Genomic DNA, 12,459 nt, shown 5'->3' on the forward strand with positions numbered 1-12,459 from the left:
AAAGCAAAACTTCTGAGCAGGCTCTCCATGACTGGCACATGCCTTGGACAGATGAGTGGTGCCATCTGAGACACCAGTTACTCTTTGGTGTGAAGAGGAACTTGCAGAGACTTTTCTGAGGTAGCCATAAATGAGGGGGAAAGAACTCCATGGAAGTAAAAGCATAGCACCATGTTCTATTTAAAAAAAAAAAAAAAAAAAGGTTTCAAAGCACTGGGTTTTTTCCTCTGCGTGCAGTCGAACTGCTGGACACGACACTTGATTTTTGCAGAATTCGGACTCTGGATTCACCCACCAACCACACACAGAGCAAGTTTACAAACTGATCCTTCTTCACATCATTGATGCCTTGACTTCAGTGACCCAGACTTCAACAGCCACTGCATTTCTGTTGCTACAAGTTCTTCATGCACACCTGGCAGCGGCTGACCCTTGTCCGGAGCTGTCCTGCTTTCAGAGTTTCAGAAGGAGGAGCACTGACAAACTGCTGGGACTGTTCAACTGTTGTCAGCCAGAAGCTGTATTTGTTGGCAAAGTAGTGGCAGGTTCCCCTGGCACCGTTGCACTCGATGAACGGAGTGGCACGGAAATCCTCCAGGCAAGAGCCAGGTGAGACAAGGGACTGACCTCCACCCTCTGCACCAGCTGCAGTGTGCTGAAATAAAGAGGTGACTTATTTAATGAGTTCCCAGGAACAGAATGGGAGGTCACCAGGAGTCCTCCAGAGCAACTGGGAAAAGGAATAAAGCACCTTTGGCTATGACTGTCTGGTGGACTAGAGGTGAAGAAGCAAAGGCTGAATACATTGCCCTAGAAAACCAGCTTTTCACTTGCAGGCTGGGAAAATTTGGGAACAATAATGCTGATTTCATACTTTTCTAACAATTTTACACTAACGAGATCGTAGGGAAGTGCAATGGAAAACACTCTGCTTTTTTCCACTGAGAAAGGGGATTAAGACAATGCTGTAGCTTCATTAGCATTTCTGTTTGAAGAACAACAAGTACCTGTGGCAGTACAGATCCACTGCATCAATGTCACTGCTGAAGATGAGCAGGGCACGGGCAAAGGCCAGCTCAATGGGAACAAACTTGAGCAGCAGGCCAGCTGATAAAGATGGCCTTTGGGTGGATAAATGCACTAGGGCAAGAAGCTACCAGGGCTCTGGTTTCCTGTAAGTAACTCATATAGAGTCTCCATGATCTGATTAAAGAGGAGATCTAGAAATGGTTAAAGCTGCCTTTGCATTAGCCACAGTATCCTTACCATAAGGAAGGAGTATCCTATCCATAGGCTGCGCCAGCCAAGGGGACACTGTGGGATGGTGATGTCCTGGCTGTGCACAGCCACTGCCTGGGAAGGGGCCTCACAGACAGAGCAACGACTGATGTACTGTGGGATCTGGACACTGTCCACTGGCATCATGGGGATGGGAGCAGTGGTGGAGAGCCAGTAGGATTTGTCATTTCTGCTGGCGTAGTAGCACACTTCGTTGATGTTGCAGTAAATAAAAGGCATGGTGCTGAAACGAGGCAAACAGGAGCCAGCAAAACCTGGAAGAATTGGAGAAGGGGTCACACCAGGCAGCTGCCAAATGCTCCAAATCACAGACACCAGACACGAGTGGTGGAGGATGGCACAAGATCCTGGCCAAGCAGGTTTCCACCACCTCTGAGGTACCAGTGAAGACTTCTCCTTCAAAATATGATTTTGGCCAATGTTGCCTGAGAGAATTCTGTCAACTCACCAAGATCCTGGTTGTGTGACTTTTCCTGCCCCTCCACGTATAATAAGCTGTAGCCATCCCAGAGCTTATTCATTCCAATGGGACAAGGTGGGATTTGGTCTGACTGACTGTGCTTCACTAAAGTGTATCCAACCCCTACGCTCCGACCAGGCATTCCTGGCAAACCAAGTGAGCCTGGCTTCCCAGCAGCACCTGGAAGACAGAAAAGGAGTCACTAATCCACAGTGTGGACATCAGCTGGCTCTACACCAGGTTCAGGCATTGCTGTCATTGTGTTTATGTCAGTCTTGTACAGTAAGAAGCCCAACCTTGTTTTGATGGTTGTTGTATGAATAACTAGATTTACTGGTTCCAAAAGCAGTCATTTCACAGTAGCACCAATCTGTTACCTACCTCATTTCATTTTCTTTCTTTGCCCAACAACTCTGGTGCCAATGTGTTTGCATGTATCTCACAGAACAATAATTCTGAGGATCTCAAAGCATCAACCAAAATATAACAAATTCATTTTTGCTATAGTGCTCTTCATCATGATATTTCTTTGACACAGAAAGGCCTAAAGTCATACAACAGATCTGTTGCAGAGTCCAAATCTTCTGTCTCTCACCATGCCTTTCCTCAACCATCTAACCCTCACAGCTGTCTTCACTGTGATAACATTTCACTCTTTGAGATCTTCAAGATGACTCCCACATAACATTAAAACCAAGAGATCTTCAGAGTTCTTCCTAGGAAAAGCCAGCAGTGACAGACAACAATGACATGTGACAAAATCTTCCCCACTGAAGACTGAACTGAATTCATGGCAGACACAAGACACAAGATTCTGTACATCCCCTGGTCTTCCTGAGGCAATTTGGTATCTGGAGGATCCTTACAGAACCTGTAGAATTCTACTGATTGCTTCTTCCTCATTTGTGTTCCCCAGATCATAAAATTACCTTCATATCCTTGTGGTCCTGGGGCACCTGAGGGTCCTGGATCCCCAGCTACACCAGGTGATCCAGGTAAACCATCCCGTCCTTTCAAACCAAATCTTCCTGGCAGTCCTTTTGTACCTGAAATGAAATACAATTATTACTGTTATTTCTTCATACTAATGCCTTCAAGTCCTGCACTCATGTTCCAGAAGAGAAATACTTTGTCAGCAGCCATGCTGAGAGCTCACTAACAGCTGTGGTTACAAAGAACTAACCCCTTACAGGGATTCCACATGATCTGATTCACACATGGTCTGTTCAAGGATTAAGAAGCGCTGGTGAACATTACACAAGGCTGAAAACACAGCACTGAGATCTGGAGTAAGATACTTATTCTAGTCTGAAGCCACAAGAGCAACCTAAGGTTTTAACTTCATGGCTGTTGAAGTCTGTGAACTCATTCTCACCTCTGTCTTGCAAGATAACAGCCACTGTGAAAACCAGAATCCTCTGTTATAATGGTCCAGCTGTTATAATATATATATATATATGTTATATATATCCTCTGTTATAATGGTTGTAAGCTGAAGAAAGTTGAGCTACCTCACTGAAATTTTGTTTTAAGACTTAAAGTGATTTCTTTTGTTTGATTTCACTCTTTTTTATCAAACTAGAAAGTTGGCCTTAATGTTCAGGCCACTGAACATTATGTGTAAATATTATGTAAAACTAGAGCTACTGACCTGACCTAAACTCACCTTTCCAATCCTTCCTCCAATACCAGTTTGACAAGTCTTTAAAAAGTCTCAGGGTAGTGAGCATTTCAGTGATCTGAATGTACTTCTTACCTGGTTTTCCAGCTGGGCCCTGGAATCCAGGATCTCCATCAAAGCCAGGGACACCATCAATACCTGGCAGACCAGGTAACCCTGCAGGGGCTGTGATTTCTTCTGGCTGGGGGGTTATACCTGGAGCCCCTTGCTGGCCAGGGAGACCTACACACAATGCAAATGACAGGGTAAGCACTTCACAAAAAACCAACCAACCAACCAACCAAAAAACACCAGTTTTGATGCTAATACTGACATAAAGGAAAAGTATGCTAAATTAAGACTAGTACATCAGGATTCAGTGTCTTTGTAACAAGTGATGTGTCAAGCTCTTTTCTCATTTATTTCTCTAAGAAAATTAAAGAGTCCCCCAGATAAGACCATTAAGGGAGCTCTGAAATGTCTCCCAGCCCAAACCCAAGCACAGCTTTCCAAATCCTCCAGTACTCACCTCGACGACCCATTTCACCTTTCAGCCCAGGGTAACCAGGATCCCCTGGAGGTCCATCTTTTCCTGGCATCCCCATAAGGCCAGGCTCCCCTCTGATACCTGCAAAGATACCACAGCTAAAGCCCTGGTTCTGATCCACAGCTGAGAAACACACTGATGGCAGCAAAGACAAGAGCAGCATAGGGGACCACAAAAGACTTCTGTGTCCTTTTTGATGTCCAGACCATCTGTAGAGCCTCAAGATAAGAATTTCCACTGCTACATAATTACACTTTATTGGAAGCATTCTTCCTCCTCCTTGGGTAACCCAGGGGAAGTGTTTGGGGAGTACACATCTTTCCTGTGCACATCCATATCTATGCACAGCAGAGGGATGGGGATCTGCCAGCCTACAAAGTTAACATACAGATCTTCACCTGGAAATGGTTCTCCATCCTTTCCTGGCTTTTGAACTGTGTGGCTTTTTTGGAACCTTGCTACCTTGCAGCTGTCCTCTAGTCTCCTTTGGCAGAGACCAAAGAGAGAGCAGCCTGTTCCCTGCCTTAGCCCTGAACAAGACCTCTTAACTCCTACAATCCTCTTAGCCTCCTGTGGAGACCTAAATCCACCACACTTTGCCTCTGAGCACACATGACAGGTAGGATGAAACAGCATCCCCACTCTTTGCCTAGACAGCACATCCAAGTGGGTAAGTGTAGTCAACAAGCACAGCACCATTGCATCTACATCATCTAGTCAGAAAACCAAAAAAAAGAAAAAAAAAAAGAAAAAAATCATTAAGGACACACTGAAGAACACAGCACATGGAGCTGGCCTCACTTTGCTGCTTTTGGAGTCAGTAGGTAAAACCTGCATGGGCCAAAAGGGAAGGTTTAATCAATTCTGCTGTGGTTGCACCTGAATGAGGATGAGTTTCAAAGCAGTCACACTGACCACATGACAGCCATTCCTGCCAGCAAGGTGACAGCTGCCAAACCACACTCAGAGCCTTTCAAGGCAAGATTACCTTTGAATCCAGATGCTCCAGGGAGACCAATTGGACCAGTGGGTCCCACATCACCCTTAATGCCTCGCAAGCCAGGAACACCAGGGAAACCTGGATTGCCTGTGTCACCTTGGTCAGAAGCTGGGCCAGGGGGCCCTCGTGGCCCTGGAGGACCTGTAAGACCTAGAGAGAACAGGGGTAATGAGTACAGTCTGCTTCTCAGGCACAGTAAGCAATGGGACTATCCCCAGCATGTCTTTGTAGAAGACAGTCATTGTCTGGGTGTTTGTATTTCCAGGGTTGTCCTCCTCCTGAAGGAAAAGCAGCAGACTCCACCTGCTTTCATCCAGTTAGGTCACATAAGCTTTTAAATCCTTTTAAGCACAGTAATTTAGCTTCAAATTCTGGGCCCCAGCATAGCCCTTGCCTGCCCTGGTAGCTGGGCTGGTGACTCAGACATTCCCCAGGAGAAGCAGAGCAATGACTTCAAATCCTTGGCCAGGGAAAGGGCTGGAGATCCATCCCTCTCCAATAGGGCTGGGAAGTATTGAGTAGGTACCAGTGCCACCATGACACATCTCACACAGGAGAACTTCACACAGCTCACACAAGATACTTCTCAACTTTACCCAGAGCCTATGATTACAGCTCCAAAATGGAGTTGGTATCCAAATTTAAACATACTATGCTGTACCTACAACTTGGTGCCCAAGTCTGTCTTCAGTACCACAATAGATGGGATTAAGATGGACTAGAGAGCTTTGATATTAAATCAAATCAGGCTGCAACAGCAGGAACTGAAAACAGATCTTCTCATTCTCAATTCTTGATCTAAACCCCAGGTTATTCAAGTGATGGTACTTATCTAAGCCTTTTCCCCTGAGAGCTCTTCAAAGGACACACAAAAAGAAACAAATCCCTTTCGCTAGTCCCTAAGGGGCCTCTCATCATACCTGGACTCCCATCAGTTCCTGGGTGGCCAGCATCCCCAGGTCTCCCACGTATATCAGAAGGAAGAGAAGTTCCAGGTGTTCCTGGCAAGCCAGGCAGTCCCACAGGACCAGGGGGACCTAGAATAAGAAATACAAAGTGAGAGATTGTACCCAGAACTCTTCAGCCATCTTCTTGGACATGAACAGAAGTGGTGGCTGAGTAGTGTTTATACTGAGGAGAACAAAGAAACATCTCACTGTGTGAGGGGGAAAAAAATCACTATACTCTGCTGTTCAGGACAGGTATAGACACTATGAGAGCTATGTAACCAGCTGTTTCTCAAATACATAACCACACTGCAGGTTTAACTTCTGCCTGTCAAACTATTACACACCTCTGGGGCTTTAGGGGTTCTTTTTGGTTATTCTGCTCTCCATACAACCCATTAACAGGGGCCACATCACATCCTGATGGGCTTCCAGAACACTGATATTTACCCACGTCTCCTGATGAGCCTTTTGGTCCAGGGAATCCTAGAGCACCCCTACCCAAGCCTGGAGAACCTTCTTCACCCTTTGGACCTGGGAGACCTGCAGGGCCTTTCAGTCCAGCTTCACTCAGACCTAATTAAACATGGTAAACAAAGAAAAAAGAGCCTATTCCAATTGCCTAACAGCAGTTAAATTATTACACAAACCCATCTGTAATAAAAAAATTAGCCCATTACTACTGTCTCTGCTGTTTGCAGTAGGGCAACAGAAAGAGATTTGGTGGCTCATGTGCTACTCTGGTTGTGCACCTGTAAGATGCTGAGAGAGAAGTGTAAGACTGTTTTTTCTCTCTGATAGAGAATGTTTTAAAGAAAGAAAACCCAGGTGTTGTTTGAGTTGTCCACATCAGGACTGTTTGTCCATTTTCATGCATAAGATGTCTGCCATAAATCTTAAGTGCTGCTTGACAAGATGACTGCAACTAAACCAGTCTCTTTGGAAAGCTCTTTCTCCACCTCTTTACATTCTGTAAAACACTGCAAACAGAACCACAGTCTATATCATAAAGTTATAAATCTGAATAAATCTAGCAGAAGCTTCCCAAAACCAGAATCCAGAATCTAATCAAAGAAATTAGCTTCTGATTTTACTGATGTCTTTCCTGAGCTCCATCTAATGGAGGGCTATGGAAAGCAGTCAGGAAACATGGCATCACTAACACCAACTCAAAGCAAGCATTTGATGCAGCTCTGCTAAAATCAAGCAGCCATTAGAAATGGAAGAGTTTTATGATTTCATTCCATGAACTTTCCAGCAGTGACTCAGTCCTTCAGGAACTCAAGGACAACCATCACTAGAAAAAACTCTTTGCTCCACAAAGAGCTTCCACAGGCTTCATCCTGTTCATTCTGGAATCAAAGAAGAATTTGTTCATGCACATTCAGTATCCTGAACTTTAAGTTCAGGATATAATTAAATACAGAATTAGGTGACACAGGGCAATTTTGTGGGGAGCACTGCTCTTGTGATAGATCAGGATATTTATTTCCCCAGCTATGACACTTCTACTACCTGTTTCCTTTACCTGGTGTTCCAGGAGATCCTTTTGTGCCCGGCAAGCCATTCAAACCATTCAAACCTGGAAATCCATGAAACCCTGAAGAGACATTGAGAACACAAAAATAAGCAAATAAGCTGCTTGGGTAGAAATGCATTAGATGTTTCATGGAGACTACAATGTGTGAGAGAAACTTGACATGCAGAGGAACAGAGGATGTCAAGTTTCCCCTTCATGGAAACCCTTCCCACTGCTCTGACTGGCTTTATGCTCAATGTGCACCCATCAGTGATCCAAACCAAGTGAGAGCCTCTCCCTTTCCAGCCACTTCTCTGCTCATTTCTAGCAGCTGGTGCCTGCACCAACAGTGCCAAGAAATGAGCTGATTTCCCACGCACAGCTGGGAGTGCTGCCTGCCTGCTGTGAAACTTGGCTAAAACAATACTTTTCTGACTCAATTTCTGCCCCCATGTGCAGGCTCCAGATATACCTTTAGGTCCTGCTGCTCCACGAGCTCCAGGGAATCCGACAGCTCCTGGCTGTCCTGGAGGTCCTGGTGGCCCAGGGTTTCCTCTCAGCCCAGCATTTCCAGAGATTCCTAAAAACAAGCAGAAAAACATTCCTGTATTACACATCCAAAGCTCCATCTTACAGCTTCTGTTCCTACATTAACTCATAAGATGGGTGAATAAACTAGTATTTAGATAAAGCAAAACCAGATGCAAATCTCTGCTAAGACTCCTGGCACAACAGTATCAAGGGGTTTATTTGATTGCTTTTTTTGTTTTTTTTAAATCATAGCAGTGACATTCTTCATTATCAATAAGTGACACATTGGAACAGTTCATATACCAAATTACTCATTGTTTTTCAAATAAAATATTCCCACAAAAACTTTCACTTTTCTACCATCTTTAATCCCGATAGCAATTTGAGAATCTACCCAAAGGTACTTGTAGCCATCCTGGGTAGGTTTGTCTCAAGAGAGAAAATGGGCAGAAGTGCTGCAATGGAAGATTTTAGAGCAGTCTTGCCCAATAAGCAGCAGGAAAGAAGCTGATACTGCTTGTATCTAACTGAGCCCTTCTCTGTCTATCAAAGGAATTCCTTTAAGCTTAGGTGGTTGATCCACAGGATCAGTCACAACAGGACAAGGTGACAGCTTACACTGGTGTCAGAGAATTCCTACGTTCTTGTTGAAGCCTCTCAGGTGAGGACAGGCCATGACGATGAAGGAAACAACAAAGAGAGGTTGTTCCACAGTTACATCATGAACTGCAGAATTTAGATGTTTAGTCCAGTACCTGCTGGTCCTTCTTGGCCAAGATCTCCTGGGCTGCCTTTGAGTCCATTCATCCCAGTGCTTCCTGGGTAACCTGGTTCACCCTTAGGTCCTTCTCTCCCTCTCTCTCCTGAAAGGATAAAACCAGACACCATGCTACAGAACAAATCAAACTGGAGGAAGGGGTAAAGAGATTGAGAAACATGTTATGTTGAGGCTGCAGCACTTGTGTCTGCTTAGCAGTGCTCTGGGCCCTGGACTGGACTCCCTGGGTGCCAAATACAAGTGTAGATCCAAAAGTAAAGAGAGATCCATCATTGGAATTGGGCTCTTCTTGGATGCATTTATTATCATCTAGATTTGTGTCCTACCTGGAATTCCAGACTCCTCATATCTCACTTTCAGGAGAGGACTAAAGTATTAAAAATTTAGATATTACAAAAATACTCAAATTGGACAATGCTATCCTGTTTCATCTCTAGAATTCTGCATTCTTGAGGTGAATAATCAAAGGCTACTTTACCTGGGAACCCAGGATCCCCTCGCTCTCCCTTTGCTCCAGCAATGCCAGGAATTCCAACAGATTCTCCCGGGTCACCTGGAAAAGAAAGACATGGTGAAAAGGCCATTACCTGACTGCAGGGAGCAGTTTTGAGGCTTAACAGCCTTATTTATGAAAATAAACCTTGCCTACCCTCCAAGTCCATGGGGCAAACAAAGATAATCATAAGTGATGTACCTGATTTTGAAAATGCTTAAAACCAGCAATAGATGCAAACAGACTCATGCAAATGTGTGGTAAAACAAACATCCTGCCCTTGATACTTCTGACACAAGGAGGTGAGAAAGAAGGGGAGCTCTCCTACTGTCCAGCATGCTTCACACAGGGCAGTGGCCAAACTTTCAAAGGACCAGAACATTTGGGTTGGAACTGGTCTCATCTGAATGAAGCCCCTTACAAGGGGACATGTGCTTCAGAGCCAGTCACTGGAGAGCAACAGACACTTCTGGAACACTACTCTTTCGTTTTAGTTATAAATATTAGGACTGGTTGCACTGAAAGACCATGTGTACTATGAGAGATTTCTTACCCTTTGGACCAGGGAGGCCAGCAGGTCCTGGGAATCCAAGTATACCTGTGATACCATCTGAGCCCTAAAAAATAAAACAAAAAAAAACCCCAACCCCAAATTAGCCATTGCTTTTTATTCTTGCTGTTCCAAGTTTGGGGTCATGTGGGACAAGAGACCTCAGAGATATAGAAAGAAATACAATCAAAAGTGTCATTCAACAGAATGAACCAAACAAAAACAATCTAGAAGTTTTGTAAGGAAAAATTCCACCAACTTCTGCTGCTTTGCTACAGAAGTCCCCACTAGAACACAGGATTTTCTTAAGATCACTCAGAGAAGATGAAGAAACTTAGGAAGTTATTTACCCTCTCTCCTGGCATTCCTGGAAATCCTGTGATACCATGTGAACCCTTCTGTCCTGGAAGCCCAGGCTGTCCAGGTGGACCAGGGAAGCCTGGGTCACCTTGAAGACCTCTCTCTTTGTTTGCTGACCCAACTGGACCAGGGAGACCAGGCTGTCCACGGCTTCCTGGGATTCCTTTATCACCTAGGTTATATAATAAAGTGTAATTTCATTTCATAATACAGACATTCAGCTCATTTGGGTCAATTGACTTGTTACCAAAGCTCTCCCTAAGGAAGAGAAAGAGATGGCATTGTCTGTGTAGAACAGAGCTTCAAAAGATAATTGTTCTCTCAAAATTCTGTGACTTGCCACACAGAAATCTTACTAGAACATGAATGGTGGAACAGGAGGTAGTAATACTGCAGGTGCTGTCAAAAGGACAGAGCATACCTCACAGAGAATAAGTGCAGTGACTGAGCAGCAGATAATGGCAACTAACTACAGTGTTGTGTAATACCTCTAGGTCCAGGGAATCCTCCAAGTCCAGCTAACCCAGGATCTCCTTTGTCTCCTTTGAATTGCAGTGCCTGTTCTGGAAGCCCAAGGACAGGAGGACCAGGTGGACCTACATCACCTCTGTCACCTGAAGAAATAAGAAGACATGAAGTCTTGCAAACTAACTGAGAATGGGTATAACACTAGGAGCTGGCAGACAAAATCAGAGCTTCCATGTCTCCTGATGCAAATTCATCAGTAATTGCTCAGCACCTTTGGCAGCTGGGCCAAAGTACTCATGAGGAAGGAAAGAACACAATAGTTAGAAGAAAACAACAGAACTCTAAAGTTCCTCTGTTGCAGAGCCTTTCAGCTTTTTCTTACCTTTTTGACCTTGGAGTCCCACAGCTCCAGGGCTCCCTTTTCCTCCAGCTGTGCCAGGAGCTCCTTTAAAGCCATTCACCCCAGGGACACCAGGCAGGCCTGGCATGCCAGGGAAACCAAGCAGTCCAGGAGACCCTTTCTCACCTGTATAGAAAAATTGAGAAACAGAAATAGCAAAGGAGTCTCTTCTGACACACCACATAACCACCTTGCCAGTAGGTAGAGGCAGCTCCAAGACAGCAACATGCTACACAGCTCTACTGCTCTCCACCTAAACTAACACAGGACTTTCCAAGTAAGCAGATATTGTGTCAGTGCTTCATGACCACATAGGTTGTAAATTTTTACTTCCCATTTGGTTTGTGCTTCATTCTCTCCCTTCTATAAATTTAATGCACTATTCCCCATTTCTTCAATTTTCTTGTCTTTCTATGTTGATTTGCATGATACTTTTCCATAAGGGCTCAAGTCCTTCAAGATGGATCTTCTTATGGCTGTTATTTGATAATTAAATCCATCACTCATAATTTGTAACTCAGCAGCAAAATGGATTCTAACACCTCACTTGCTGGGAATTCATTCTCTTCTGACAAGTTGGGACTAAAATTAGTATTAGCAAGGTTATTGTTTTGTGGGCACAGTAATCTCAGACTGTTCCCCTGGTGGAACACATACCTTTTGTCCCTGAGAAACCTGGACGTCCATCTTGACCAAAAGGCCCAGGTGGCCCTAAGAATCCTCTTTCTCCAGGAGATCCTGGAGCACCATCAAGACCTGGGAAGCCTTTCATACCAGCAGGGCCTTGTGGACCTACATCCCCAGTCAAGCCTTTGACTCCAGGAAGTCCTGAATCAATATAAGAAGGAACTCAATATAATATGCCACACTAGGACAATTTGTGGACAGCTTCCCAAATTCTTTAAACACAGAATTGTTTTTAAGATGACAAATGGACCTTATGGCACATGCAGCCTACTAGAAGGCAAAAAGCTTAGAACTGCAAAAGCATTAGTCATCTACCAATAAAATACCTATGAAGAGGGTTACTGCCTACATCACTACACAGCTGGCAAGAGTGAAACCCCTTATGATGAATCCATGGTTGTATCCTTTAGCAGACACTAAGCTGTAGTGCACCAGTCTTACCTTTATCATCAAGATTCAGACATGCCAGCTTCTGCTACCTACCCCATCCTCTGGGGGAACCAGAGATCAATTGGAGAGGCTTTTTTTTACAAGTTTCTTTTTCACCTTGGTAGTTTAAAGTGTTACCTCTTGAGCAAATTGCTCACTAAGGGAACAAGCTTCTGATTGTGCTGTCACAACCCCAACATCATATGTCATGCCTCTAAATGTTTCAGGATGTTTCTAGCTGAAGTTTTGTAATGGTTTACAATTTTAAATAAAGGCTCAAACCATTGAAAACAGAATGCTCAGATCCAAGGAGGAAGAGAAGGAGAAAATC

General features: G+C 44.3%; 1 protein-coding gene across 1 annotated transcript in view; it reads right to left on the reverse strand.

Moving 5' to 3' along the window:
* Positions 1-394: 394 nt before the first annotated feature.
* The window catches only part of COL4A6 (collagen type IV alpha 6 chain), a 38,571-nt gene continuing 26,506 nt past the window's right edge, over positions 395-12,459 (reverse strand). Inside the window, exons 18-34 of the mRNA XM_030449406.1 lie at positions 11,670-11,840; positions 10,995-11,138; positions 10,633-10,758; positions 10,135-10,316; positions 9,220-9,294; positions 8,719-8,869; positions 7,905-8,012; positions 7,442-7,513; positions 6,415-6,489; positions 5,887-6,003; positions 4,955-5,116; positions 3,949-4,047; positions 3,516-3,662; positions 2,689-2,805; positions 1,748-1,939; positions 1,267-1,553; positions 395-655 (exon numbers count right to left, since the gene is read on the reverse strand). Coding sequence (XP_030305266.1) covers positions 395-655; positions 1,267-1,553; positions 1,748-1,939; positions 2,689-2,805; positions 3,516-3,662; positions 3,949-4,047; positions 4,955-5,116; positions 5,887-6,003; positions 6,415-6,489; positions 7,442-7,513; positions 7,905-8,012; positions 8,719-8,869; positions 9,220-9,294; positions 10,135-10,316; positions 10,633-10,758; positions 10,995-11,138; positions 11,670-11,840 — 2,486 coding nt within the window. The remainder of the gene's footprint in view (positions 656-1,266; positions 1,554-1,747; positions 1,940-2,688; positions 2,806-3,515; positions 3,663-3,948; positions 4,048-4,954; positions 5,117-5,886; positions 6,004-6,414; positions 6,490-7,441; positions 7,514-7,904; positions 8,013-8,718; positions 8,870-9,219; positions 9,295-10,134; positions 10,317-10,632; positions 10,759-10,994; positions 11,139-11,669; positions 11,841-12,459) is intronic.

The sequence above is a fragment of the Calypte anna genome, chromosome 4 (genome assembly GCF_003957555.1).
Source record: "Calypte anna isolate BGI_N300 chromosome 4, bCalAnn1_v1.p, whole genome shotgun sequence".
Lineage (NCBI taxonomy): Eukaryota > Metazoa > Chordata > Aves > Apodiformes > Trochilidae > Calypte > Calypte anna.